Source organism: Schistocerca cancellata, chromosome 4 (assembly GCF_023864275.1).
Source record: "Schistocerca cancellata isolate TAMUIC-IGC-003103 chromosome 4, iqSchCanc2.1, whole genome shotgun sequence".
NCBI lineage: Eukaryota > Metazoa > Arthropoda > Insecta > Orthoptera > Acrididae > Schistocerca > Schistocerca cancellata.
Genome location: NC_064629.1, coordinates 725,123,116 through 725,149,739, shown reverse-complemented (window position 1 = coordinate 725,149,739; position 26,624 = coordinate 725,123,116). Strand labels below are relative to the sequence as shown.

The window sequence follows — 26,624 nt, the reverse complement described above, 5'->3', positions numbered from 1 at the left end:
CATTCCATTTATCTCGAAAAGCTTTAAGTTTCAAGATACATGTACTCTAGGAAATGTCACTATTGAAAGAAAGTCTTTTTGACGTAGTCACTGTTGAGTAGCAGTCAGCATGGCATTCAAAACAATGTCTCTCATCCGTAACGTATTAAATGTTACAAATTTATCTTGGTTTATGCAGATGGATCACCACGTCGAGGTTCAGCTCCTGGCCCTTCAGCACTCCGATCTAATAGTGCTATTGATCTGCAGGCAGCCCAACGTGCCAAGGCACGAGCACAGTATGCTACTTTAGCTTGACATAAAGTAGGATCTGGGGCGTCTCTTCGTAAGTATAGTTGCTGGTTTTATTTTAGTGTATACATTGTTTGTATAGATTTAATTAAATTATTTGAGCTATGCACGCATGCTCTCTCTCTCTCTCTCTCTCTCTCTCTCTCTCTCTCTCTCTCTCTCACTCTCACACACACACACACACACACACACACACACACACACACACACACAGAGATATATTCCTCCTCCTTTTTACCATCCTAGTCCTACTGTATTTTGGATTAAAATTCTCATCTCACCATTCCGATTTTGGGTTTCCTAGCTCACTAAATTTGAAAAGAATGCTGCCAAATACATTCTCATTCCTTCATTGGTCCCTTCGTGTGTTCGATCTCTGATGCCCTCATCATCGACAGGTTATATAATCTGAATATTCCTCCCCTCCTCTTCTGTTGTCCTTCATTTACTCTTCCTCCACCCCTCTTCTCTCTCATTGATGCTTTGTAAAATTACTAAGTACCTTATATTCACTGCATCGATGAATTCACATAAATGGTACTGTCACACTCCTGTTGCGGAGGACAGGATGATAGAAAGAAAAAAGATGCACCCTGATGTCGTCCAGTGGATTTAGTTGTGTGGTCAAATGAATCAAATCAGTATCAGCAGTATGTTTTCCACTGTAATCCCACAAGTAACTGAGAAGGGCTGTATACATTGAAACAAAAGATTTTTTGTGAATCACACGACAAGCAATTGTAAATAGTTTCTTCAAGAGTTAAGACTGAAGTATTCTATGTCTTTTGGCCTCCACCACTTCACATTGGAAGATTAAATGTGTCACTGTTTCATGCCTCTCACCATTTATTCTGCACTTATCTCTCTGTATTCATCATGCTTTGGTTTTTCTTAAATTTCCCATGACTTGTCACCAGTCCTACCATGAGTTAAATCTGTCTCTTGGAGCCGAGGGTTACAGAACTTCTCTTGAAATATGGGTTTTGTATCATTAGCTTGCCATGTGCTGTTTTTGGATATTAGTCCAATAGAAGATGTGTTCAAAAAACAGGTATTTTGTAATTTTGCATATTGTATTAGTCCATTTCGTGTGATTTTTCATTGTTGTGCTGGTGAACATGTGTGAAACATATCTGTACACTGGTAGCAGTGTCAGAAGTATAGTTGTCAAGGAGGTTACATGTGTTTCCTTAAGAGTGGCTATTATAGGTTTGGTTTAAAAAGGCCTCAGAGAATTTTGCTATAAAAACAGAATAAAATGTAACAAGGTTTTAGAAATGTTGAATATTGCTTTTGATGAGACTGCTATGAGTAAAACAAGGGGTTACGAGGGGTATAAGTATTTCCAAGATGGCTGTGAAGATGTTGAAGCTAACAAGCATTCTGGACATCCCACCACACCAACAACCGATGAAACTGTGGAAAAAGTGAAATAAATTATTGTGAAGGATCACAAGATCACAGTCAGAGGAGTTGCTGATTGTTTGGCATATCAGTTGACTCATGCTGTGAAAGCTTTTTGGGTGTTTTGGGTATGAATTGTGTGACAGCAAAATTTGTGCCAAATGCACCTGCTCACACTACATTGCTTTTTCATGTATTTTTGGTAAAAAACAACACTGTGATGATACCCTAGCCTCCATATTCACCAGATATGGCCCTGTGTACCTTTTCTCTGTTTCCAGAAATAAAGATAATGTTAAAGAGTTTTACAGGCATAGATGAGATTAAAAGTGCATCGCTGAGAGAACTAAGTGCTTTCCCAAAGATTGAATTCTAGAAGTGTTGCAGAGGTTGGAAGAAGTGATCTCATAAATGTGTAATATCTAATGGGGACTTGTTTGAAGGAGATAACATTAACATAGATGAATAAATAAAATTATTCCCAGAAAATTAGCATTCCTGTTACTTTTTGAACACATCTTGTATTCTGCAAGCTGTCTTCTAATCTAGCTTGTTGTTTTGTTCGTATCACCTCAGAGATGGTTAAAAGATGTACTGGTCCAACTAGTGGAGTCATTGCACCTGCCGTAGCCAGCCTGTCAGCTTGTTCAGTGCCACTGACCCTTGTGTGACCAGGGACCCACAGCAGGTTTACTCTGTCACTTTCCCTTATTGTCACAAGGACTTCATGGCATTCTGTAACAATCTTTTGTCTCTATGCAGGAGCTGGTAAAAATTTCAGAGCTGTTTGACTGTCTGGATGAATATACAGGCTGTAATCCTTGTGGCACCTATGCAGATTCTCCATAGCACATATCTCTGCCTGGAATACTGTAGCTAGCTGTCCTAGAGAGATTGCTTTCTTTAGTTGGGGCTGTACCCTGTATATCCCGGCCCCAGCACCTTCATGTGTTTACAATCTCTCAGTAAACCACACTGCATCTCCTGATAGGTTTGTTCTTCCATTGCTTCCTACTTCTGACTGTTACTTTCAGATGCTAAAGATTAATGTAAACCCCCTAAGCTCTACTATTACACATTTATTGTTCTACGACTGGTTTCGTTTGTAGAATATTGTCTGGTTGCCAGCAGTTAAACAGAACAGGAAATTAGGCTAAAGCTACAGCATTTTAACGTATAAAATAGGCAACTCACATTGATAACAGCCTTACACTAGATCCTCACCAAGTTGTGCAGAAGTCATGACTCAGTTGGTATTGTTGTTGTCTGTGTCATAACTTTAGCACAACCCGGTGAGAATTTAGTGTAAGGCTGTCATCAGAGTTAGTTGGTAATTTTATTCATTGTTTTAGCCTCATTTCCTGTTTTGTTTAACTGCAGGCAATCTGAAGATGTTTTACAAACAAAACTGCTTGTAACACAATAAATGTGTAGTAGTACAGCTGAGGTAGTTTTCATTATTCATTAACGTTATTGTCAGCCGTGGTTCCCAAAGTCACCTTGAAAGGGTTATTGAAGTACCTGAGAGTTGTATAGTTAGCCAGCATTTCCTGTATTTACCATATTCACTATGTTGGTATGGGAGTCTGGATTTCTTAAGGATTTCCATTTACTTCTTGTATGTTATTGTTGCTGCTACCTCCATTGTAACACAAAGGTGTGAAGGTGGCATGTCCAGAATGGTCTCCATCCCAGTGGTGAGTATGCTGCTGATTCCACGTGTTATTGCTAAGCAGGCCAATTTCTGTACCTTGCAAATCTCGTTTGAAGCCATCTGCTGTTGTACTTTCTTCCACCATACTGTAGCCCTATAACTTGATCATAGACCTTATTATATTGGTGTATATCTAGTACATACTTCCGGGTCGTGACCCCAGTTTTTACCACAGGCCCTTCTAATGCACATAAGAGCACCTTCCATCTTGGAACGCACATTGTTTATCTGTGGGGTCAAATATAGTTTTGCATTCAGTATTACCCAAAGTTACTTTATTGCCTCCTCTACTAGTAGAGTTTTGTCCATGAGCTTAAGATTCCAGTACACGGTTTATATATACTTACTCATGTAGATGACAGAAACCCTCCTCGCAGACACCCCTCGGTGGTGGTGTTCACCATTTTCTCATTCAACTTTGTGGCTTCTACCTTTCATTTACTCATTATAGTCTTAAACTACTTGTATATGGTGCTCTTAATGCCATGGTTGTATTGCTAAAACCCCCTTTAATGTCCAGGAGGGTGCAGGTAGCAATTTCCTGAAAGCATAGTGCTTTTTCCAACTTCTCAACAAACTGGTGAAGTGCTGCTTCACATGATTTGCATAGTTGATATACTTGTTAGTTCACATGTAGGGTAACTTTAGTTAACCTCCCTTCCTTAGCATACACATTAACCAATTTTACTAATGTCTTTAGGAAAAAGTAGGACAGGCTAATAGTAGTTGAGTCACTGAACAGCCACCTACGTAGCTCTTTTAACGCATTAGTGTCCATTGGTGACACATCAGGCGGGTAACAAGTCGCATATCTAGAATTGTGTGCTTTTATATTTACTTCTTCAGTTAGTCTTGCTAGGATGGGTATGATGTGTGCATGCTGTGTGTGGAAACAGGAGGGGCTGACCAGAGTTCACAAACAGCTATATGTGCTGTTGGCTATGGTCAGTCACCTTCAGGTTGCAGCCTCAGGGTACACCAGTGCCGGAGAATCTGGCGCGTTGCGTGGGACACCTCGGGAGTCAGTTGTTTTGCCCACGGGCTCTGCTTCCGAGGCACCTTTTAGCGCATATGACACGATGGATCTGCCCTCACAGCAGGCTGACTGTTGGATGGTAACATGTTCGCGTTGCTCAAGGCGGACGGCCAATGTGGAAACTGGCTGCGTGGCCTCGTCCATTCGCCCTATGTGTGGACAGGTGGCTGCTGCTTCACCAGGGTCCAAGCAGCGACGTGGGGGGCAAGGGTTTACTTGTTATTGGCAGCTCCAATGTTTAGCACATTATGGAGCCCCTAGGCAGATAGCATTCTGGGCTGGAAAGAAGGCCAATGTGCACCTGGTATGTCTGTCAGGAAGCCTCATCTGAGATGTGGAGGCTACATTTCCGGTGGCGACTTCCCTCGATAGGTCAGGGGTGCGTAGCAGAGTACTTGTGGAGTGCACATGAGGGTTTTTTAGGCTAGGCTGTAGTTTGAGGTTCTCTAATGGACATTCGCCAGTCGATTCACAGCAAAGAAAGGCAAACAGCATTCAGAATCAAGACACTTTGACTGTCACAATTTTATCAGTAAACTGTGTAAGTATTTGTAGTAAAGTTCCCGAATTTACTGCCCTCCCGGAAAGTTATTGCACTCAAATTATTCTTGGGACCAGAAGCTGGCTGAAACCCAAAGTGGAAATCTCTGAGATATTTAGTGAGTCATGGAATGTATATTGGAAAGACAGATTACAGGCCATAGGAGGGGAAGTGTTCATTGCAGTTGACAAAAATATTGTCTCTATTGATGTTGAAATTGAGTGTGACAGTGAAGTCGTCTGGTCACGTATAACAGGTGTAGGTGAAACTATGTTAATTGTTGGATGTGGCCATCCGATTGCGCTGTGACAGTTCTAGAGTCATTCAAAGGAAGTCTATGGTCAATAGCACTTAAATACTCAGATCATGCAATAGTAGTTGGAGGTGACTCAGACCTTATCGACATGTCAGTATAGAAGTGGGGATTAGCGATCATGATATCATTATAGCAATCATGATTATGAGAGTTAATAAATCAGTCAAGAAGGCTAGGAGTGTGTTCCTGATAGACAGATCAGATAAGGAGTTCACTTATACAGTGAATTGGCATCACTTGGTACCAGTAAGATGGACACACAGGAATTACGGGCAAAGTTTAAGCAGATTGTAATTCATGGTCTAGAGAGTTATGTGCCTAGTAAATGGATAAAGGATGCTCAAGACCCACCAAGGTTTAATAACGAAATTCGCAAGGTGCTGAGGAAACAGAGGCTGTTGCACTCTAGGTCAAAAAGGGACACAGAAACAATGGCAAGTGAAGGTTAGTAGAGATTCGTGTGTCTGTGAAAAGATCGATGCGTGAAGCATACAACAGCTACTACCATCACACCTTAGCAAAAGATCTGACAGAGAACCTGTGAAAATTACGGTCATATGTAAAATTGCTAAGTGGTTCTAATGCTTCAATTCAGTCCCTTGTTGACCAGTCTGATGTCGCAGTTGAAGATAGTGAAACAAAAACCGAAGTTTTAAATTTCATGTTCAAGAAATTGTTTATGCAGGAGAAACATACAAACATTCCATCATTTGACCATCGGACAGACTCCTGTATGGAAGACATAGAAATTCTCATACCTGGCATAGAGAAGCGGTATTTATCAGAGGCAAGGGTACCACCAGGAGTGCCCCAGGGAAATGTGACAGGACTGCTGTTGTTCTCTATATACATAAATGATTTGGTGGGGAGGTTGGGCAGCAGTCTATGGTTGTTTGCTGATGATGCTGTGGTGTATGGTAAAGTGTCGAAGTTGAGTGACTAGGAAGATACAAGACGACTTGACCAAATTTTCAGTTGGTGTGATGAATGGCAGCTAGCCCAAAATGAGGAAAAATGTAAGTTAATGTGGATCAGTAGGAAGAACAAACTTGTAATGTTCAGATACAGTATCACTAGTGTCCAGCTTGACACAATCAAGTCATTTAAATATCTGGGCATAACACTGCAAAGTGATATGAGGTGGAATGGGCATGTGAAAACTGTGGTAAGTAAGGCAAATGGTTGACTTTGGTTTATTGTGAGAATTTTAGAAAAGAGTGGTTCACCTGTAAAGGAAACTGCATGTAGGATCTGGTACGATTTATTCTTGAGTACTGCTTGACTGTTTGGGATCTGTACCAGGTCAGATTGAAGGATGGTATCAAAACAATTCAGAGGAGGGCTGCTAGATTTGTTACTGGTAGATTCAAACAACACATAAGTGTTACAGAGATGCTTCAGGAACTCAAAGGGGAAACCTTGGAGGGAAGGCGGCATTCTTTTCAGGAATCACTTTTGATAAAATTTAGAAAACTGGCATTTGAAACTGACTGCTGAACGATTCTACTGCCGCCAACATACATCGGGTGTGCCACAAACATATCGTGCATAAGGACTACGAAGATAAGACATGAGAAATTAGGGCTCATACGAAGGTGATTAGACAGTAGTTTTTTCCTCACTCTATTTGCGAGTGGAACATGAGGGGAAATGACAAGTAGTGGTACAGGGTGCTCTCTGCCACGCACCTTACGGTGGCTTGCAGGGTATCAATGTAGATGTACATCTCTCTCTGGCTTCAGATAGTTTTGCTTGCTTAATGACAAGGCAGTGTTTGGCAAATGCCTTCAGCTGTTTTGCCCATTTTCCTTTACTTCTTGCATTGTTTAACAGTTTTCTTACTGGCTTTCTTTGCAATTCAAGGTTGTTGTTATTTTCTAAGTACCAGGTCATAATGGCAGATGTCACTTCATCTGCCATTTCCTCGAGTACTACTGGAGTCCTTACTAAAATTACAAATTCAGATATGGATGAGTTTAGGTCTTTCCTATAAGACTCTTATGTTGTGTTTCTAGGATTCCTATAGGTCATGGTCTGTTTAGCATTCATTTCAGCCTCAAACTTGTTATATGTGTGTTCTGATAAGGATGGCTCCAACACCGCATGCCATTGTTTGATGTAGCTACCCGTGAAGGTGAACCCAAAAGTTATGTCCATTATTTCTTCCTTTCTTATGTTCCTGAAGGTCGATTTGATGCCCTATTCAGGATCTCCAGGCTACTCTCAATTAAATTTTCTTCTGCTGTTGGTGTTGCTGCTTCCCCTCAACAGGTTGTGGGCATTGGCATCACAACCAACCAACAGCTGTTCATTCAGCTATGAACACCTGTCTACATGCTACATTAATTTTGCAACTTCATTCACTAAGTCCCTGAAATGAAAGTCCGCCGTGGGCAGGAATGACATTCCGCACTCAACATAAATGCATATTCTGGTGTTCTTTAAATTTCTAGTATGTTACCTCTGGCATTTTGCCTCCAGCATCATCCTCCAGTTTTCCCAAGACCTGAAACGCCTAATTTATATACATAGGGTTCCCGGATCAGGACAACGTCCACCTCTTGTCTTCCCAGAAGACGACTCAGGGTGGCAGTTGCCCCCTTACTGTGTTGCAGATTTATCTGCAACTCTTGCAGCCACTAACTCCACACCATGGTCATTTCCAGTGTGTGAGATTATTCTGACGATAGCCTGCAAGAACCCTTTCTTCCCATTGCCCTCAAGGATTCCTCACTGACTTCCATCACAGGGGCTTATTTCTTACCTCGGCTATTTCTGGATCCAGTTATTGTGATAAAAGGGAATATTAGACTCCTCTCCTGTTCCTTGTCTTGACTTGTCTCTTGTTCCTGTCTTGGAAGTAGAAGGGATCTGTTTTTCCCCTTCACTCTGAGACCACCTTTGTAGAGGTCTTAAGTTTGGGACCTCTTGTCTTCCTTTTCATTTTGTTGTTTGTGAAGTTTTCTCCTCTCAGCCCCAGACAATGATTTGACCTCGATACAGTCCAACTTCTCAGTGATGATTTCCTCTTCTTGGATTGGTCTATCAACTGATCCAATTCCAGAAACAGCTTCCATTAGTTCGAACCTCAATGCTTGGGTATTTTAAGTCTCATCAAATCCCACAGTTTTTGTTTCTTCATTTTGGTACCATGAGATTTAGCCATTTATTAGGTTGATACCATGGTGCTCAGCATGGTGCAAGGCTGGTTACTTGGGTCAGTTGACCAGTAGCCTTGAGAATTTTGCTACATGCCACACACCCCTCAGCATGAATTGTAGTGGAGCTTTGTGAGGCACTCTGCTCATCTGGTTCATCCAGCATAGGAGATTCTGCCATTAGCTACACTACAGCTGTCATAGCCCTCAGCTTCATGCATACACAGAAGCCTTTCTATCTGCATGATCAGTATTTCAACTACGAGGTGGTGTCCCCAGAGAGGGAACTCTCATGATACCTTGGGATGAATATGCCAAACCCACCTCATAAAATCAACAAGTATGCAGGATTTATTGGAGCTGCTGTGGAATCTGTTGCATGTGAGTCAATGAAGGGTGCTGCAAACAAAGCTGTTGAAATAAATGATAGTGTGACTGACATACCAGTAGCTTTTGATGGCACTTGGCAGTAGTGCGGCTACAGTTTTATGAATTCTGTTGCTACGGTGACCAGTGTGGATACTGGAAAGAAAGGTAATAGATTTCCAGATTTTAACCAAACATTGTTATAAGTGTAAATCAGGGAATGAAGAAGGGCATGTCTGTGACAGAAATTATGAAGGCACAAGTGGTGGTAGAAGAGGACCAGGTTGAGGAAGTTGAAACAAAGTTTGCAGACAAGAAATTTTCTTATGGTAAAACCATAAGAGGCAGGCTAACAGACAAAATGATTGATGAACTACAGCAGTATTATGGGATGGCCATTAGAAATAATTCTGAGGGTTTGTTGAAAATGAAGTAGGCACTATGGGCTACCTTCTTCCACAGACTGTCAACTGATGAAAAACCAGTACACCGTCTTTGCCCTCCTGGACCTGATTCATGGTGCAATTACCGCAATGCGCAATACTCAAATAGTTCATGCAGCCATAAACGTTCCATCCCAGCAGCAGTCATGGATATCATAAGACCTATTTACAGAGACCTGACAAACATGAATTACTGGAGAAGTGTCTGGAGGGTCAGACTCAAAATCCCAATGATTCATTCAGTAATCTTATATGGACTCGCTTACCAAAAAATGTTTTTCTTTGTATGAAGACGCTAAAGTGGGGGTTCAGTGATGCTGTTATTGTTTTTAACGATGGCAACATTGGTAGGGTGAAAGTGCTACATCATATGAGAATTAATCCTGGAGCAAACTGCATCAGAGAACTTGAATGAATGGACAAGATTCTCATTGATAAAGCAGAGTATGCAGCACAGTTGGCCACGAAGGAGTCCAGAAGGAAGAAAAGAAGAAAAAACTTGGAATAAGATCAAGATGATGATATACAGTGTGGTTCATGGTGTTTCTGAGTGACTAAAAATAAAAATATTAAGCATATATTAAATGAGTTACAGTCTTTTGGAACTTTACATTCACATTTTCTGTTTCCTTTTTCCTAAATCTTGGAAACCACTTTGAGTAAGCATTCAAATTTTCAACAAGTAATAACATACACATCCTGTGTCTACTGAACTAATAGAAGAACATAATTAAAATTATTTAGGATAAAGTACAAAAAAGTATACAAAATTTTAACTGCATGATTAAAAAATTGTATTTCTGAAAGCAGTGGCTGAAATGCAATTATTGTAGTTTAGTAGACTCAGAAAATACAGTTTAATGTCCTGTAAAAGTTTCATGTCAATGGCTACAGTAGTTTCTAAAATACAGGGGAAGCCAAGTCAGTAAATTAAACATTGTCGGGATAGGACGTTCGAACTCCCTTAAATGCTATATCGCAGTTGTCGAAAAACCTAATTAGAATATGATGGCTCTTGCGTGTCAGTATCATTGCATGTACATCGTTGTTACGTGACATAGTTACTAAGCTGTGTCCCTCACTGAGTGAAGTGTTGCTGCTGTGCACATTCCACTATGAAGTGTTGTCTGAATCCTTGTACCACTATTCGCTGTTGTTGCTTCTACTAGACCAACACTGTGTGTTATGTGTGTACTCACGCCAGCGTCTGCTGCTGCTGCACCGCTCCTGGTTGCCTTCTGGGATGGCTGCTTTAACTTCAGGCATCGTCTGTATGCAGCGGCTTGTTCCAGTTTCTTCTGTCTCCTCTTGGCATCATCTGTCTGGTGGTCTCGTTCCAGCTTCTTCTTCTTCTTCTTCTTCTTCTTCTTCTTCTTCTTTTTCTTCTCTGTTGCTCTTCCGCCCATACCACTAGCCAGCATACTGATTGTTTAAGTAAAGAAAGGGACCCCTCAGAACTGTTTCATATTTTTGCTTGACATTTGGCTGAGTGGGTTCAATTACAAAAGGGAGGGCGACCCATTCCATTAATATTTAGCATGCTGTTGCCGAATAAGAAAACAGCAAACAATCCTTCCTAATCAGTGCCAAACCCTGCACCTTAAAGTAATCTATATATGTTTTGTCCAGCGAATGGTCTCTATGCTGATTGACATTATGCGGAGGTAGATCTGTTCAATTAGCAGTCTATAGCTTCGGCTAATCCAATATTTTGAAAATTATGGCACTCTGTCAAGGAAATATGAACATACGGAGGCAATACTTGAGAACAATGTTTACTGTACTGACCTTTGTACAATTTGTACATTTCCCAAGAAGAAGCAACACGCTAAGTATGGAGGAGCGGCACCAGAGCGTATTCTAAGTCCAGACCTGAGGCCTGACTTAACATGGGATCCATATGTTATGATTGTACGCAACTGACAAACTCTCCTGGATGATGTGTGGCCTCCTTTAGCCCTTGTGGCTGTGGCCACGTCCACATGCCCAGCCGGACAGAGCAGCATGGTCTCACGGGATGTCACATGTTAAATTCGGCCCCAACCAGCTGGCACCCTTGTGGTGGAATTTGCTATGTATTCTGCAAGCATAAATTGTTCAGTCTGGCTGCTGCCATTGCTTTTTAGTCAGTGCATTGTCCTCATATGCGACAGCACAGAAAAGATAAATCTAACTTAACTTGTAGCAGAAGTTATGACCAGTGTTGTTTAGGTTGCAAAATTCATTCTTCTTATTGAGTACCTTACCAGGGGTGAAACAAAATCTGGTGGATACCACAGAAATCTCACAATTGTTGGAAAAATTTGGAAGAAAAGGTGTCTGAATAAATGAAAATGGATCCAAATGAAAAAAATAAAAACAACATTCTTTAGGACAAGGCACCTGCTTACAAAGCCTCTTTGACAATGGAATAAACTGAGGAACTGGTAGTACAAATTGTCTCCCTCCCTCTGTTTTTGGGGAGGGTGACTGTTACACATTACCATTATTTTTTGTATCTATTATTTTTGCAATTTTTGAAATGATCTGGTAGTTGTTTTTAGATTTGTACTATATGCAATGATTTTATAAAGTTGAAGCTGTCTATGACCTTTGCCATTATCGTACTCTGTGATTGTAGTAAATCAGTATCAGTAATGGGTTCATGAAATTTTTCCAGTAGTTTTCTACATGTACTTCTATGACATTAGAGGGGACAGAAAAGGGCTCTGCTGTTACATTTGTCTCTCTCTCTCATATACACTACATGATATCTCCACCCTCACCTCACCTTTAGTTTGTCGCACCCTTCTGTCCTCTTCCCTACACCCATCTCAGCCCCCTGCCACTGTGTGTGTGTGTGTGTGTGTGTGTGTGTGTGTGTGTGTGTGTGTATGTGTGTGTGTGTGTGTGTGTGTTTCTTTCTTTCTTCCTCTCTGTCCTCGCCCCCACTATTCTTAATTGGAATCAAGGTGAAAGTGGGGTTTGAATAAAGGAGAGATTCTGTTTTCCTCTGGTATCATTAACGCTTGCTTACGTATGTGCCTACTAGTCCTTATAATCAATCTGTGTTTCTGTTTGTTTTTTTGCTGCTTGGATATAAGATGACCATAGGCAATGTAAGTAAGCTGGTTACTTTAGCTGAATTCAATTCTTTTTTAGTTTTTGCTATGATGGAAGGTTTTGAGAAACTATTTGACTTCATGTTTGATTTTAAACCACATTTGCATAATCAGAGGCATCTTCTTGCTGAAAAGTTTTGTATGTTTTATATTTATTGTAAATTCTGTTTTAGCAAAGTAGTAGACTCGTGACAGATCTGTGTTACTACAGTCATAATGCGATATCATATGCTGATGTGTAAATGAAGCCTACACAAATGTTTGGGAATATTTCTGTTCAATAAAAATCCTGGCTAATTAAAAATTTTCCAAGGCGTGCAATGTTATACAAGTGCCCTCTTCACGTACATGCACACACACAGTAAGAAACATACAGTAGAACAATCTGAGTCTGCTGCTGTGGTCCATTTGTTCTCACTACCTTCCTCATGATTTGATCCGTTCATATAATTTTATGCTAGTTCACTGACATTGTTGCAACTAGGCCTATGAATCCATAATGAAATATATCATTGGCCAGCTGATCATGGCAATGTACATTACACTGTTGCATGCATCATTAATATTTCATCTTAGCTAAGATGCCCAAGGTTGTGTATCAGAAATTTAGTATATTATTATATTATTTTCCCTAGTTTTAATTAGAAGAGAATTTTATAACTTAAATTCACTAATTTTGTTTATACTGCAATAAATATTTGGACATACTCACCAAATATGAAAAAGTGTACTGCCCAGTCTAGCACCATTGTGTCTGCTTTTGGAACTCATTAAACATAGACTTATAAAAACAACTCTCAGCAACATGGTTCTTGTTTGAGTTGTCCTCACCTTGCCTTTCTCCTTTGCTGTTCTCTCCGGTATCTTGTACGGAATGGAAAAATTTGCTCATTTACCCAAGTTGCTGTATCAAGTTGCTGTGTGCTTTGAATAGTTCCATTTTTACTGTTATTAAGATGAACACTGATAGGAAGATTCTGGAAAATAATTGTTGTTCGCAGCTCGGCCAGGAAAGCAAGCTGCAGACTCTTCTGGCATGTCCACAAGTGTCATAACATCTCCAGAAAGATTGGGCAGAACAAGGAGTCGGATGTCAAATGTATCTCAGTCCCAACGTAAGTATCTTCAGTTCGTTCTTTCTATTAATTTCCTTCAGTTTCTCTCATTTTATTACTATTAATATATTTGTCATTGTGTGTGTGTGTGTGTGTGTGTGTGTGTGTGGTTGTTGATGATGATGATGATGATGATGATCATGCAATTCTTGGTGTGAAAGAGACCCAAAATCTCATTAAAAGTCAAGGCATATAATAAAATAAATTTTAATAGATGTTAACTGTAAAGTAGTGGGTATATATTTCTGTAACAAGTAAGGTTTTATTTTCTGAAGTTGTTGCTTATCATAGATCAAATTTTTATGGAGGAGCCAGGATGGAAGTAATTTATAGAATTTATTATTTGCCAATACTTAGCTTCAGCTGAAACAAGAATGTATGTAAGGATTGTGCTCAAGTTTGTAAGTATAGTAAATGAAACAACAGAGAAAAGATAGCCTTGTAAATGGTAGACAGTTGGTCAAATGAATTTTAAGGTAACTTAGATAATTACAAGTTCGTATGAGAAAATATGAAACTGTAATGTTGCCATTCCTGTTCTTAGTACATACCCTGTAAAAGTGTAGTTAATAAATAATGTAAATATTGCTCCAGTATACGAGTAATATGAGCAGGGGTCACTTCCTTCCAATAAAGCAAAGGCTTGTAACTGGGATTTCTGTTCTGGCTACGTAGCACAGTTCTCTGTGTACCTTAAGTGGCAGATTTTTAGGGCAGTCATTGTAAGCAACATTTTTGCATCAACATTGTTCAGTGTTATCAGAACAGCTGATAAAATTTCATATCAATTGTAAGATTCACACAGATCCCATTAAGAAAATGGGAAGGTGGATCTCAGCAATTACAACTCAAATTAGTGTATTAAGTATCTATGATCTCGTGCAGTGATGACTTTATAGCCACCTCAGTGTTCATGTTGTAATATTCCAGCCAAGTCAGTATGCAGCAGCGTTGATCATTGATCAAAGTAAGTGCATTGTAGGTGTAAGTGTTCACCATTCGTGCACTACTTAATTATCATTGGGAGAAAACATTACAAACAAACTGTGTTTTGTGTATCTTTCTCTTTTGCTTGTGCCTGTTTTCTGAGTTTGGGTTTGGTATGGTTAAATTAGATTAGATTTACTTTTCATTCCAATAGAGCTGTAGTGAGGAGATCCATAAGGATGTAGAACATGTCAGAAAACAAAAATACGCAGTAAATAATTACAAATAACAACAGGTATGCTAATGTACCTTTCACAGATCCCAAGTGAAATGGTCCTCATGGATGTGGTATAAGCAAAAAAATCATGAACATATTTTCATTTAAAATGCAATAACAAACTTGTCACTAAATTTATACAGGAGTCAGGTTGTATGTAATACTTAACATTATTTGAGATTATTAAGTAACATATACATGTCAGTGAGTTCTACTGAAAAATTCATCAGTGGAGTAGAAGAAGTTGGCTGCCAATAGATCCTTGAGGCTCATCTTAAACTGAACTTTCTTCATAATTAAACTTTTAACTATCATCTGCATACTGACTTGCCATTTCGAAATGTTACTGATGAAAGGTCATTGATATCCACAAGGAAAAGTAAGGGATCTAAGATGGAATTTGGTGCAACAGCACGTGTAATTAGTTCCCAGTTGAATGATACCTAATAGCTTAATACAATCTCTTTCCTACTGACATCCTTTTTGTCCTGTCCTGGTAGAATTTGAACCATTTTGCAACATTTCCTTTTGACCATAATATTCTAATTTACTGAAAAGAATGTTGTGATTTACAGAGTCAAATGCCTTTGACTGATCACAAAATATGCCAGTAGCCTGTAATTTATTGTCTAATGAATTAAGTACATTCTTGCTGTGTGCGTAGATAGGCTTCTCAATATCAGAACGCGTTAGAAATCTGAACTGTGACTTTGACAAATGTTATTTGTTGTAGGATGGTTAAGAACCCAAGTTCCTTTACAGATTGAAAGTGAAACAAAGATTCGCTGAACTGGCCCATGAAACACACTTACTCACTGAATTGGTGCGCAGTAGCTGTATTTGTAGTCTCACCTTTCCCACATTTCTCTGCCAGGGAGCTGGTTGGTTGTGTTGTCCTCATCACTTCATCATTCATGACAGGCTAGAGTGGACTGTGTAAAAATTCTGATTTTTTATGGGGGCTGATGACCGCACAGTTGAGTGCCCTGCAAAACGATCACCACGATGACAACCGCCACCACCACTACCACCACCACCTTTCCCACAAGAATTTTCTTGAAATGAAAATTTTTTAATTTCAATATTAATTTTGACAAAGTGAGACCTGAGAATTAGGGTTAGAAATATATAGTATTGGTAATTAAAATCTTATTCAATTTTACAAAAGAATATTCTGGAACGTGAAAGTCTTTATTATCAGCAACTATTCAAAGACATTATTTTTGGAAAAAAATTGAGAAAAGGTGTTTTCAGTTGAGGTATGTCAAGGCTAATACGAATAACTTTCACCTGTGCAGAAATTTTAGGTAGTACATATTTTGTATGTATCGTAACTTGGTCATATTTCGTTAAATAAACTTTTATTAATAAAATTAACTAGACTGTTACATTCAGGAGAATGATAGCTAAATACTGAATAATATAATTTATTGACAGTTTGTGGAACATATTGATTAACCATTACAATTTAATACACAATGGAAAAGAAATGTAAAGTGTTGTTTGGATTATTAGTTCCTCCTTTTATTTTTAATTACTTACTTATTGTAAAATAAATGATGTGGTGACAAACTTTTATTACTCTATGTTAAGCATAAGTGTTACACTTGACTATATCTCAGAAGAAACACTTTTATTAGTTACAGCCCATGCTGGATGGAATAATTTCTTATATGTGGTCACAATAGTTCAGATATAAACATGGGTATTGACTAAAAAAGTAATGTAAATTTACCTACCCCCATTTACATACATTTCTGTGTGCAGAATGAGCTGAGTTCCATTCTTCAATTGTCCTAAACCACATAAGACAAATGCTGGGATGGTCCCTTCGAAAGGACATGGCCAGTTTCATTTCCCTCCATACTCCATTTGAGCATGTGCTTTGTATCTAATTGACAACCCTAATCTTCCTTCCCTACTTCCCATATCTCATTACTCTTCCAACTTACCCTTTAGAGTTCATTCCTGTTAGTAGTGCTTGCATCCTCTATGGCATGGAATGTCTCACAAAGAAATTTTTGAGCAGCTGAAGACTGTGTACTCTGTGAGTGGTTACACAGATACATATTCTTCTGTCCTACAACTTATAATGACCGTAGAACTAGAAGAACCTGAGAAGACCACAGCTAATGTGTGTCTTCCACATGATAGTGTATTATCTGGAAAAAAGCAAATGAGTCTTGCAGAAACACCGAATTAAGCATTTTCTACAGATTATAAAGACACGACAGTTATGTGTGACCCTAATTACACACTTCCGAGCGACAAATACTTATTTCATCTACATCTACATCCATACTCCGCAAGCCACCTGACGGTGTGTGGCGGAGGGTACCTTCAGTACCTCTATCGGTTCTCCCTTCTATTCCAGTCTCGTATTGTTCGTGGAAAGAAGGATTGTCGGTATGCCTCTGTGTGGGCTCTAATCTCTCTGATTTTATCCTCATGGTCTCTTCGCGAGATATACATAGGAGGGAGCAATATACTGCTTGACTCTTCGGTGAAGGTATGTTCTCGAAACTTTGACGAAAGCCCGTACCGAGCTACTGAGAGTCTCTCCTGCAGAGTCTTCCACTGGAGTTTATCTATCATCTCCGTAACGCTTTCGCGATTACTAAATGATCCTGTAATGAAGCGCGCTGCTCTCCGTTGGATCTTCTCTATGTCTTGTATCAACCCTATCTGGTACGGATCCCACACTGCTGAGCAGTATTCCAGCAGTGGGCGAACAAGCGTACTGTAACCTACTTCCTTTGTTTTCAGATTGCGTTTCCTTAGGATTCTTCCAATGAATCTCAGTCTGGCATCTGCTTTACCGACAATCAACATTATATGATCATTCCATTTTAAATCACTCCTAATGCGTACTCCCAGATAATTTATGGAATTAACTGCTTCCAGTTGCTGACCTGCTATTTTGTAGCTAAATGATAAAGGATCTATCTTTCTGTGTATTCGCAGCACATTACACTTGTCTACATTGAGATTCAGTTGCCATTCCCTGCACCATGCGTCAATTCGCTGCAGATCCTCCTGCATTTCAGTACAATTTTCCGTTGTTACAACCTCTCGATACACCACAGCATCATCTGCAAAAAGCCTCAGTGAACTTCCAATGTCATCCACCAGGTCATTTATGTATATTGTGAATAGCAACGGTCCTATGACACTCCCCTGCGGCACACCTGAAATTACTCTTACTTCGGAAGACTTCTCTCCATTGAGAATAACATGCTGCGTCCTGTTATCTAGGAACTCCTCAATCCAATCACACAATTGGTCTGATAGTCCATATGCTCTTACTTTGTTCAATAAACGACTGTGGGGAACTGTATCGAACGCCTTGCGGAAGTCAAGAAACACGGCATCTACCTGTGAACCCATGTCTATGGCCCTCTGAGTCTCGTGGACGAATAGCGCGAGCTGGGTTTCACATGACCGTCTTTTTCGAAACCCATGCTGATTCCTACAGAGTAGATTTCTAGTCTCCAGAAAAGTCATTATACTCGAACACAATACGTGTTCCAAAATTCTACAACTGATCGACGTTAGAGATATAGGTCTATAGTTCTGCACATCTGTTCAACGTCCCTTCTTGAAAACGGGGATGACCTGTGCCCTTTTCCAATCCTTTGGAACGCTACGCTCTTCTAGAGACCTACGGTACACCGCTGCAAGAAGGGGGGCAAGTTCCTTCGCGTACTCTGTGTAAAATTGAACTGGTATCCCATCAGGTCCAGAGGCCTTTCCTCTTTTGAGCGATTTTAATTGTTTCTCTATCCATCTGTCGTCTATTTCGATATCTACCATTTTGTCATCTGTGCGACAATCTAGAGAAGGAACTACAGTGCAATCTTCCTCTGTGAAACAACTTTGGAAAAAGACATTTAGTATTTCGGCCTTTAGTCTGTCATCCTCTGTTTCAGTACCATTTTGGTCACAGAGTGTCTGGACATTTTGTTTTGATCCACCTACCGCTTTGACATAAGACCAAAATTTCTTAGGATTTTCTGCCAAGTCAGTACATAGAACTTTACTTTCGAATTCATTGAACGCCTCTCGCATAGCTCTCTTCACACTACATTTCGCTTCGCGTAATTTTTGTTTGTCTGCAAGGTTTTGGCTATGTTTATGTTTGCTGTGAAGTTCCCTTTGCTTCCGCAGCAGTTTTCTAACTTGGTTGTTGAACCACAGTGGCTCTTTTCCATCTCTTACGATCTTGCTTGGCACATACTCATCTAACGCATATTGTACGATGGTTTTGAACTTTGTCCACTGATCCTCAACACTATCAGTACTTGAGACAAAACTTTTGTGTTGAGCCAACAGGTACTCTGAAATCTACTTTTTGTCACTTTTTCTAAACAGAAAAATCTTCCTACCCTTTTTAATATTCCTATTTACGGCTGAAATCATCGATGCCGTAACCGCTTTATGATCACTGATTCCCTGTTCTGCGTTAACTTTTTCAAATAGTTTGGGTCTGTTTGTCACCAGAAGGTCTAATATGTTATCGCCACGAGTCGGTTCTCTGTTTAACTGCTCAAGGTAGTTTTCAGATAAAGCACTTAAAAAAATTTCACTGGATTCTTTGTCCCTGCCACCCGTTATGAACGTCTGAGTCTCCCAGTCTATATCCGGCAAATTAAAATCTCCACCCAGAACTATAACATGGTGGGGAAATCTACTCGAAATATTTTCCAAATTATCCTTCAGGTGCTCAGCCACAACAGCTGCTGAGCCAGGGGGCCTATAGAGACATCCAATTACCATGTCTGAGCCTGCTTTAACCGCGACCTTCACCCAAATCATTTCACATTTCGGATCTCCGTCAATTTCCTTCGATACTATTGCACTTCTTACCGCTATAAACACGCCTCCCCCTTCACTGTTCAGCCTGTCTCTGCAGTATACATTCCAATCTGAGTTTAGGATTTCATTACTGTTTACGTCTGGTTTCAGCCAACTTTCTGTCCCTAGTACTATATGGGCGTTGTGATCGTTTATTAATGAGAGCAGTGCTGGGACCTTTCTATAGACGCTCCTGCAGTTTACTATTAGCACATTAATATTGTTATTCCCTGTTGCATTTTGCCTACTCCTATCTTGCCGCGTCTCAGGAGGCATCTTGTCGGGCCTAGGGAGGGGATTCTCTAACCTAAAAAACTCCCATGTGCACTCCACATGTACTCCGCTACCCTTGTAGCCGCTTCCGGCGTGTAGTGCACGCCTGACCTATTCAGGGGGACCCTACATTTCTCCACCCGATAGCGGAGGTCGAGAAATTTGCACCCCAGATCTCCGCAGAATCGTCTGAGCCTCTGGTTTAAGCCTTCCACTCGGCTCCAAACCAGAGGACCGCGATCGGTTCTGGGAACGATACTACAAATAGTTAGCTCTGATTCCACCCCGCGAGCGAGGCTTTCCGCCTTCACCAATTCCGCCAACCGCCTGTACGAACTGAGGATGACCTCTGAACCCAGACGGCAGGAGTCATTGGTGCCGACATGAGCAACAATTTGCAGTCGGGTGCACCCAGTGCTCTCTATCGCCGCCGGTAGGGCCTCCTCTCGGATGAGACCCCCCGGCAAGCAGACAGAGTGAACACTGGCCTTCTTCCCCGACCTTCTCGCTATTTCCCTAAGGGGCTCCATCACCCGCCTAACGTTGGAGCTCCCAATAACTAATAAACCCCTCCCCCCGTGTGCCTGCTCGGACCTTGCTGAAGGAGCAGCCACATGTCCCCTCACAGGCAGAGCGGGCGATGCCACACGGCCAGCCTCCACATTGACCTTCCGCCTCGTGCGCCGCGAACGCCGCTGAACCCGCCACTCCCCTTGGGGAGAGGGTGGCCCAACCGCGCCCGGTACCCGCGAAGATGTCTCGACAGCAGGGACAGTGGGTGAAGCATGTAACACCTGGGGTGTACCTTGCGACGCACCAGACTCCCCACTGCCGCTACACTCCGAGGCAGCAGCCTGAAGACGGCTGACCGCGGCCATCAACACGCTCAGCTGTTCGCGAACAGTGGCCAGCCCCTCCTGCGTCCGTACACAGCAGTCACACATCCTATCCATCCTAAGGAAACAATTTACTGAAGAGAGTTAATCAACCTTTAACTAGACTGCTAATTCACTAAAGGCGGCTGCTTATTCACTAAACTGTGGTTGCTAGCCACTTCTTGTAGAAAACAATGAAAATAGCACTACCTGTCTCTGGACTGTATTGAAAACAAACTCTAGCACTACTGGCACTATGGTTGACTACAGGGACTCTCTCTTACTGTATTCAAAACAAACACGAAATCTATGGAACACTATTAAGAGCACTCGAAAATTAAAGCTTCCTAAAAGCAAATACACACGGAAGAAGAAGTGACAAGTAAGAAAAATACAGTTAATACTTAAATTAAGGTAGCTCGCTGCACAGCAGACGTGAAGCAGGCGGCAGTTACGACGACACTGACACTGACTATGGCTGACTAAAGGGACTCTCTCTGACTGTATTCAAAACAAACACGAAATCTATGGAACACTATTAAGAGCACTCGAAAATTAAAGCTTCCTAAAAGCAAATACACACGGAAGAAGAAGTGACAAGTAAGTCAATGATAAGTCATGCCAAAGTTTGTTGCTGTAAGACATCAGTGAATGAAAATAGGAAAAGTAAGTCAACTTTTTGACATTTTCAACCCAAAAATCTAAAAATTAATTAATTGTGACTGTGGTTTCAACTGTAACAAGGTCTGGGAACTCTCACTATGCTGTAAAGAGCTACTGTTCAACAACAACAAAATGACTTATGATGCCAGGGTTTCAATGAAATACATTATGTATTGATAATTTTCCTGGCTGTAAACCTTGGATGGTGCAGTAACCAGCATGATAAAAACCATGGGAGACAAGTGGAAGGGGCCATGGATATAAAAGCTATGGTTAGTCTGTCAGCAGTCATTTCATCAGCATATTTGATGGTGGGGCAGCTGAGTGTGTGCCTGTGAATGATTCTTGCAAGTTTTACATTCATTGAGACTTTAGTTCAGGCACATTTCTCTAGCTGATAAAGGATAATGTAAAATTGTTCTTGTTATGTAGTCATCACTGTAGCCCACACTTTACAAGACGTATCTCTGATTGGATGACAAGCAGGCAACAGTATATGAAGTTATGAGGTGGTTGTGCAGTTTTCCAAGATAAATGGTCTACTCAATAACATTACCGATTTTCGTGCCGTGTTAGATACAAGAAAGCACCTTCAGAGTGAGTTCTCATTTAGGGAATAATTGTGAAATCATTTTTACAAACATGAAAACATATATTTGATCTAATATTTCCTAAACCAAGTGAAATAGACTTTCATCAACATTCGTTGATCGATAAATATAGTTTATTTTCCGTACAAAACATTGTCATTTAGTTGATGTTGAGGATAACATTTTACAAGTAAACATTACAGAATGGTATGTTGGACACTACAAGGCATCAAGAGTTGCAGTGTCTGGTGCACTTGCATGTAGACTTCTTTCTTATGAGACTCTACAGTAACAATCATAAAAAACCTAGATATTTAGTGATTGAGATATCAGGCTGTTAGAATGCAAGACATTGCAAGGTTTTAGAAATTTATGACGCTTTTCATTTAAATAATTAAAAACCACAGTTGTGAGTGCCAAATGGATGTATTTGTTTAAATGAAAATGATGTTTTGTTAAATAAAACTCTGGTGCATATGTACCTTTCACATTTTATTTAGTTCTGTGATGATGCTTATATTTTTCCCCATGTACTGATATAGTTTATGTCTTTTATTCTGTAAATTACTTGTAACATGATTGAAAGATGATCTTTTTCTTTATTATTGTTGTTATTTTGTTCATAGCTACAAGCCGCTCAGGGTCTCCGTCTTCCAGACTAAGTTATGCTACCTTTTCAAATACAAACAGAGAAACAGGACATGATGGCAGACACCGTTGACCATCCAGCATCCCTCTCTCGACAGGACCTAGTCGTGAAGCTAGCAGAGAGACATCGCCAAGTCGTTACTCTTTAAATCTACTTGATCGCTCATTTGGCTCAAAATTGAGGTATCATTGAATTTCTGTTATAAAAAATGTATATTGTTTTTCTGTACTTATCAGTGTGTTTATAAGTTAAGCAGTTATATAATTAGCATACTTGCCATTACTCAAAATAGATTTTTAGTAACTCTTGATTTGTGTTACCAACATGTTTTGTGCATTTGTGTGACCTCGGCTGCTCATCACTTAATAGAGACAGGCTTTCAAGCAATATGAACAGAAAAACACCTCCATATTGCGAAAACCAAGTCAGATAATGCAATGGTTAGTACACTGTACTGTCTTTGTCCAGCCATCTAGATTTTAGTTTTCTGTGATTTCTCTAAATTGGTTCATGTGAAGCTCAGGCTAGCTCTGATTTAATTCAGCAATCTAATTTGAGCTATATCCTAAATCTGAAAATTTTATGTTCCTGCCAGTGAATCGGTGATGCTCTGTCTGCTTAATTTTCAACAGTAAGGCATAGTTTTTTGTGCTTGAGACAGTTGTGGGGGGAAACTTAATTGTTTTCAGAGAAAGAAAATACTGCTGACTGCATGAGACAAATGAAACATAATAAAATAAAATAAAATAAAATCTGTGAGTTCATTTAAATCTGTACAGCAGGTTCATTTCTTTTATTCTCTTGCCTGTGATTGTTATTGTTGTGTCAGTTTCGTAATGACAAATCACTGAGTACACTTGTTGAAATACCTTATACTTTTGTATGGAAGCCTGTTCTAGCCTTTCCCAAGAAAATTGTTCTTCAGCGATACATCCACGTTTCTAATGTTGTCTTCCAGTGATCGTCTTGCTCTTTTCTCTCTTAGACGGTCATGCCAAAGTCTGGCCATCCTGAATTAGGTTTTCTGTGATTTCACTAAATCGCTTCAGGCAAATGCCGGTTCCTCTGACAAAGGGCACGGCCGATTTCCTTTCTCATCTTTTCCTAATTGGAGCTTTGCCCCATCTCTAGTGAACTGATTGTTGATGGCATGTTAAAACACTAATCTCCTCCTCCTCATTTCTCTTTGAATGCTACAAAGAAGTTTCTTGTACCATCCACTATTCAGTCACCTGACTAAGTGTCACACCCACTTCCATATCATTCTCACATTATCGCCATAATTACATATTGAACTCCAGTGTATATCCTGATGCCTTTGTTAGTTTTCCTGTCTCCCTTTTAATAATTCTGTCTGCCTGCATAGCTCAATGATAAGCACTTCCAGCTGCTATATGAAGTACCTGTGGTCAATTCCCAGTACCGCAGGGATTTTTCCTTATTTGTGGAACTAGAACATAATGCACTCAGCCTCATGATGCCAGTTGAGGAGCTACTTGAGTGGGAAGCAGTGGCTCCAAGGTTAAAGGCGGGTGTCTATTAGCAAGTAACTTACACAAATACTTGCTGAGGTGTTTACATTACAACAAAAACAGGCACAAGTTTGCTTTCGCAAGTCACTTGGGCAAGTTTATTTCAGGAACTTCCTGCAAGTACTTGCGGAAGTGTTTCCACATGAGTTTCATCATGAGATAGCCAAGTGGGAATTTACAGTGTCATGTTTAAAAACCAGCGCAGCCACCATCATTGTTGCATTAATGTTATTATTATTATTTATTTACTTTCTCAGACGTTAAGTCTGGTTAAAAATGGAAAGTGACGCGGACCTTGATCAAGCATCACTTCCTTTTAACTGTACGGTATATGTTATATTGCATTTAGGAACTTTCGGGTAATTGAACATGTATCAATAATTACAGATTTCTGTAATTGTATATATAAGTTTGGATGTAGCTGTATTGCGTTGATGTACTGGTGGATATTGTGTGGTATGACTCCTGTAGTTGATAGTATAATTGGTATAATGTCAACTTTATCCTGATGCCACATGTCCTTGACTTCCTCAGCCAGTTGGATGTATTTTTCAATTTTTTCTCCTGTTTTCTTTTGTATATTTGTTGTATTGGGTATGGATATTTCGATTAGTTGTGTTAATTTCTTCTTTTTATTGGTGAGTATGATGTCAGGTTTGTTATGTGGTGTTGTTTTATCTGTTATAATGGTTCTGTTCCAGTATAATTTGTATTCATCATTCTCCAGTACATTTTGTGGTGCATACTTGTATGTGGAAACATGTTGTTTTATAAGTTTATGTTGTAAGGCAAGCTGTTGATGTATTATTTTGCTACATTGTCATGTCTTCTGGGGTATTCTGTATTTGCTAGTATTGTACATCCACTTGTGATGTGATCTACTGTTTCTATTTGTTGTTTGCAAAGTCTGCATTTATCTGTTGTTGTATTGGGATCTTTAATAATATGCTTGCTGTAATATTTGGTGTTTATTGTTTGATCCTGTATTGCAATCATGAATCCTTCCATCTCACTGTATATATTGCCTTTTCTTAGCCATGTGTTGGATGCGTCTTGATCGTTGTGTGGCTGTGTTAGATGATACGCGTGCTTGCCATGTAGTGTTTTCTTTTTCCAATTTACTTTCTTTGTATCTGTTGATGTTATGTGGTCTAAAGGGTTGTAGAAGTGGTTATGAAATTGCAGTGGTGTAGCTGATGTATTTATATGAGTGATTGCTTTGTGTATTTTGCTAGTTTCTGCTCGTTCTAGAAAGAATTTTCTTAAATTGTCTACCTGTCCATAATGTAGGTTTTTTATGTCAATGAATCCCCTTCCTCCTTCCTTTCTGCTTAATGTGAATCTTTCTGTTGCTGAATATATGTGATGTATTCTATATTTGTGGCATTGTGAACGTGTAAGTGTATTGAGTGCTTCTAGGTCTGTGTTACTCCATTTCACTACTCCAAATGAGTAGGTCAATATTGGTATAGCATAAGTATTTATAGCTTTTGTCTTGTTTCTTGCTGTCAATTCTGTTTTCAGTATTTTTGTTAGTCTTTGTCTATATTTTTCTTTTAGTTCTTCTTTAATATTTGTATTATCTATTCCTATTTTTTGTCTGTATCCTAGATATTTATAGGCATCTGTTTTTTCCATCGCTTCTATGGAGTCACTGTGGTTATTCAATATGTAATCTTCTTGTTTAGTGTGTTTTCCCTTGACTATGCTATTTTTCTTACATTTGTCTGTTCCAAAAGCCATATTTATATCATTGCTGAATACTTCTGTTATCTTTAGTAATTGGTTGAGTTTTTGATTGGCTGCTGCCAGTAGTTTTAGATCATCCATGTATAGCAAATGTGTGATTTTGTGTGGGTATGTTCCAGTAATATTATATCCATAATTTGTATTATTTAGCATGTTGGATAGTGGGTTCAGAGCAAGACAGAACCAGAAAGGACGTATGAGTCTCCTTGGTATATTCCACGCTTAATCTGTATTGGCTGTGATGTGATATTATTAGAGTTTGTTTGGATATTAAGTGTGGTTTTCCAGTTTTTCATAACTATGTTTAGGAACTGTATCAATTTAGAATCTACTTTGTATATTTCCAATATCTGTAGTAACCATGAGTGGGGTACACTATCAAAAGCTTTTTGGTAATCAATGTATGCATAGTGTAGTGACCTTTGTTTAGTTTTAGCTTGATATGTCACCTCTGTATCTATTATCAGTTGCTCTTTACATCCTCGTGCTCCTTTGCAGCAGCCTTTTTGTCCTTCATTTATAATTTTGTTCTGTGTTGTATGTGTCATTAATTTCTGTGTAATGACTGAAGTTAATATTTTGTATATTGTTGGTAGGCATGTTATGGGGCGATATTTAGCTGGGTTTGCTGTGTCTGCTTGATCTTTAGGTTTCAGATAGGTTATTCCATGTGTAAGTGTATCAGGGAATGTGTACGGGTCTGCAATGTTAAATAATTAAGTTAGATGTGAATGTGTTGAGGTGAACTTC

The 26,624-nt window shown here is 39.7% G+C and overlaps 1 protein-coding gene across 1 annotated transcript in view; it reads left to right on the top strand.

The window, feature by feature from the left end:
* LOC126184406 (CLIP-associating protein 1-A-like) overlaps positions 1 to 26,624 on the top strand; it is a 246,603-nt gene that overhangs the window by 123,892 nt on the left and 96,087 nt on the right. The window contains 3 exon segments of the mRNA XM_049926790.1: positions 179 to 325; positions 13,372 to 13,485; positions 22,571 to 22,775. Of these exon segments, the coding sequence (XP_049782747.1) occupies positions 179 to 325; positions 13,372 to 13,485; positions 22,571 to 22,775 (466 nt within the window).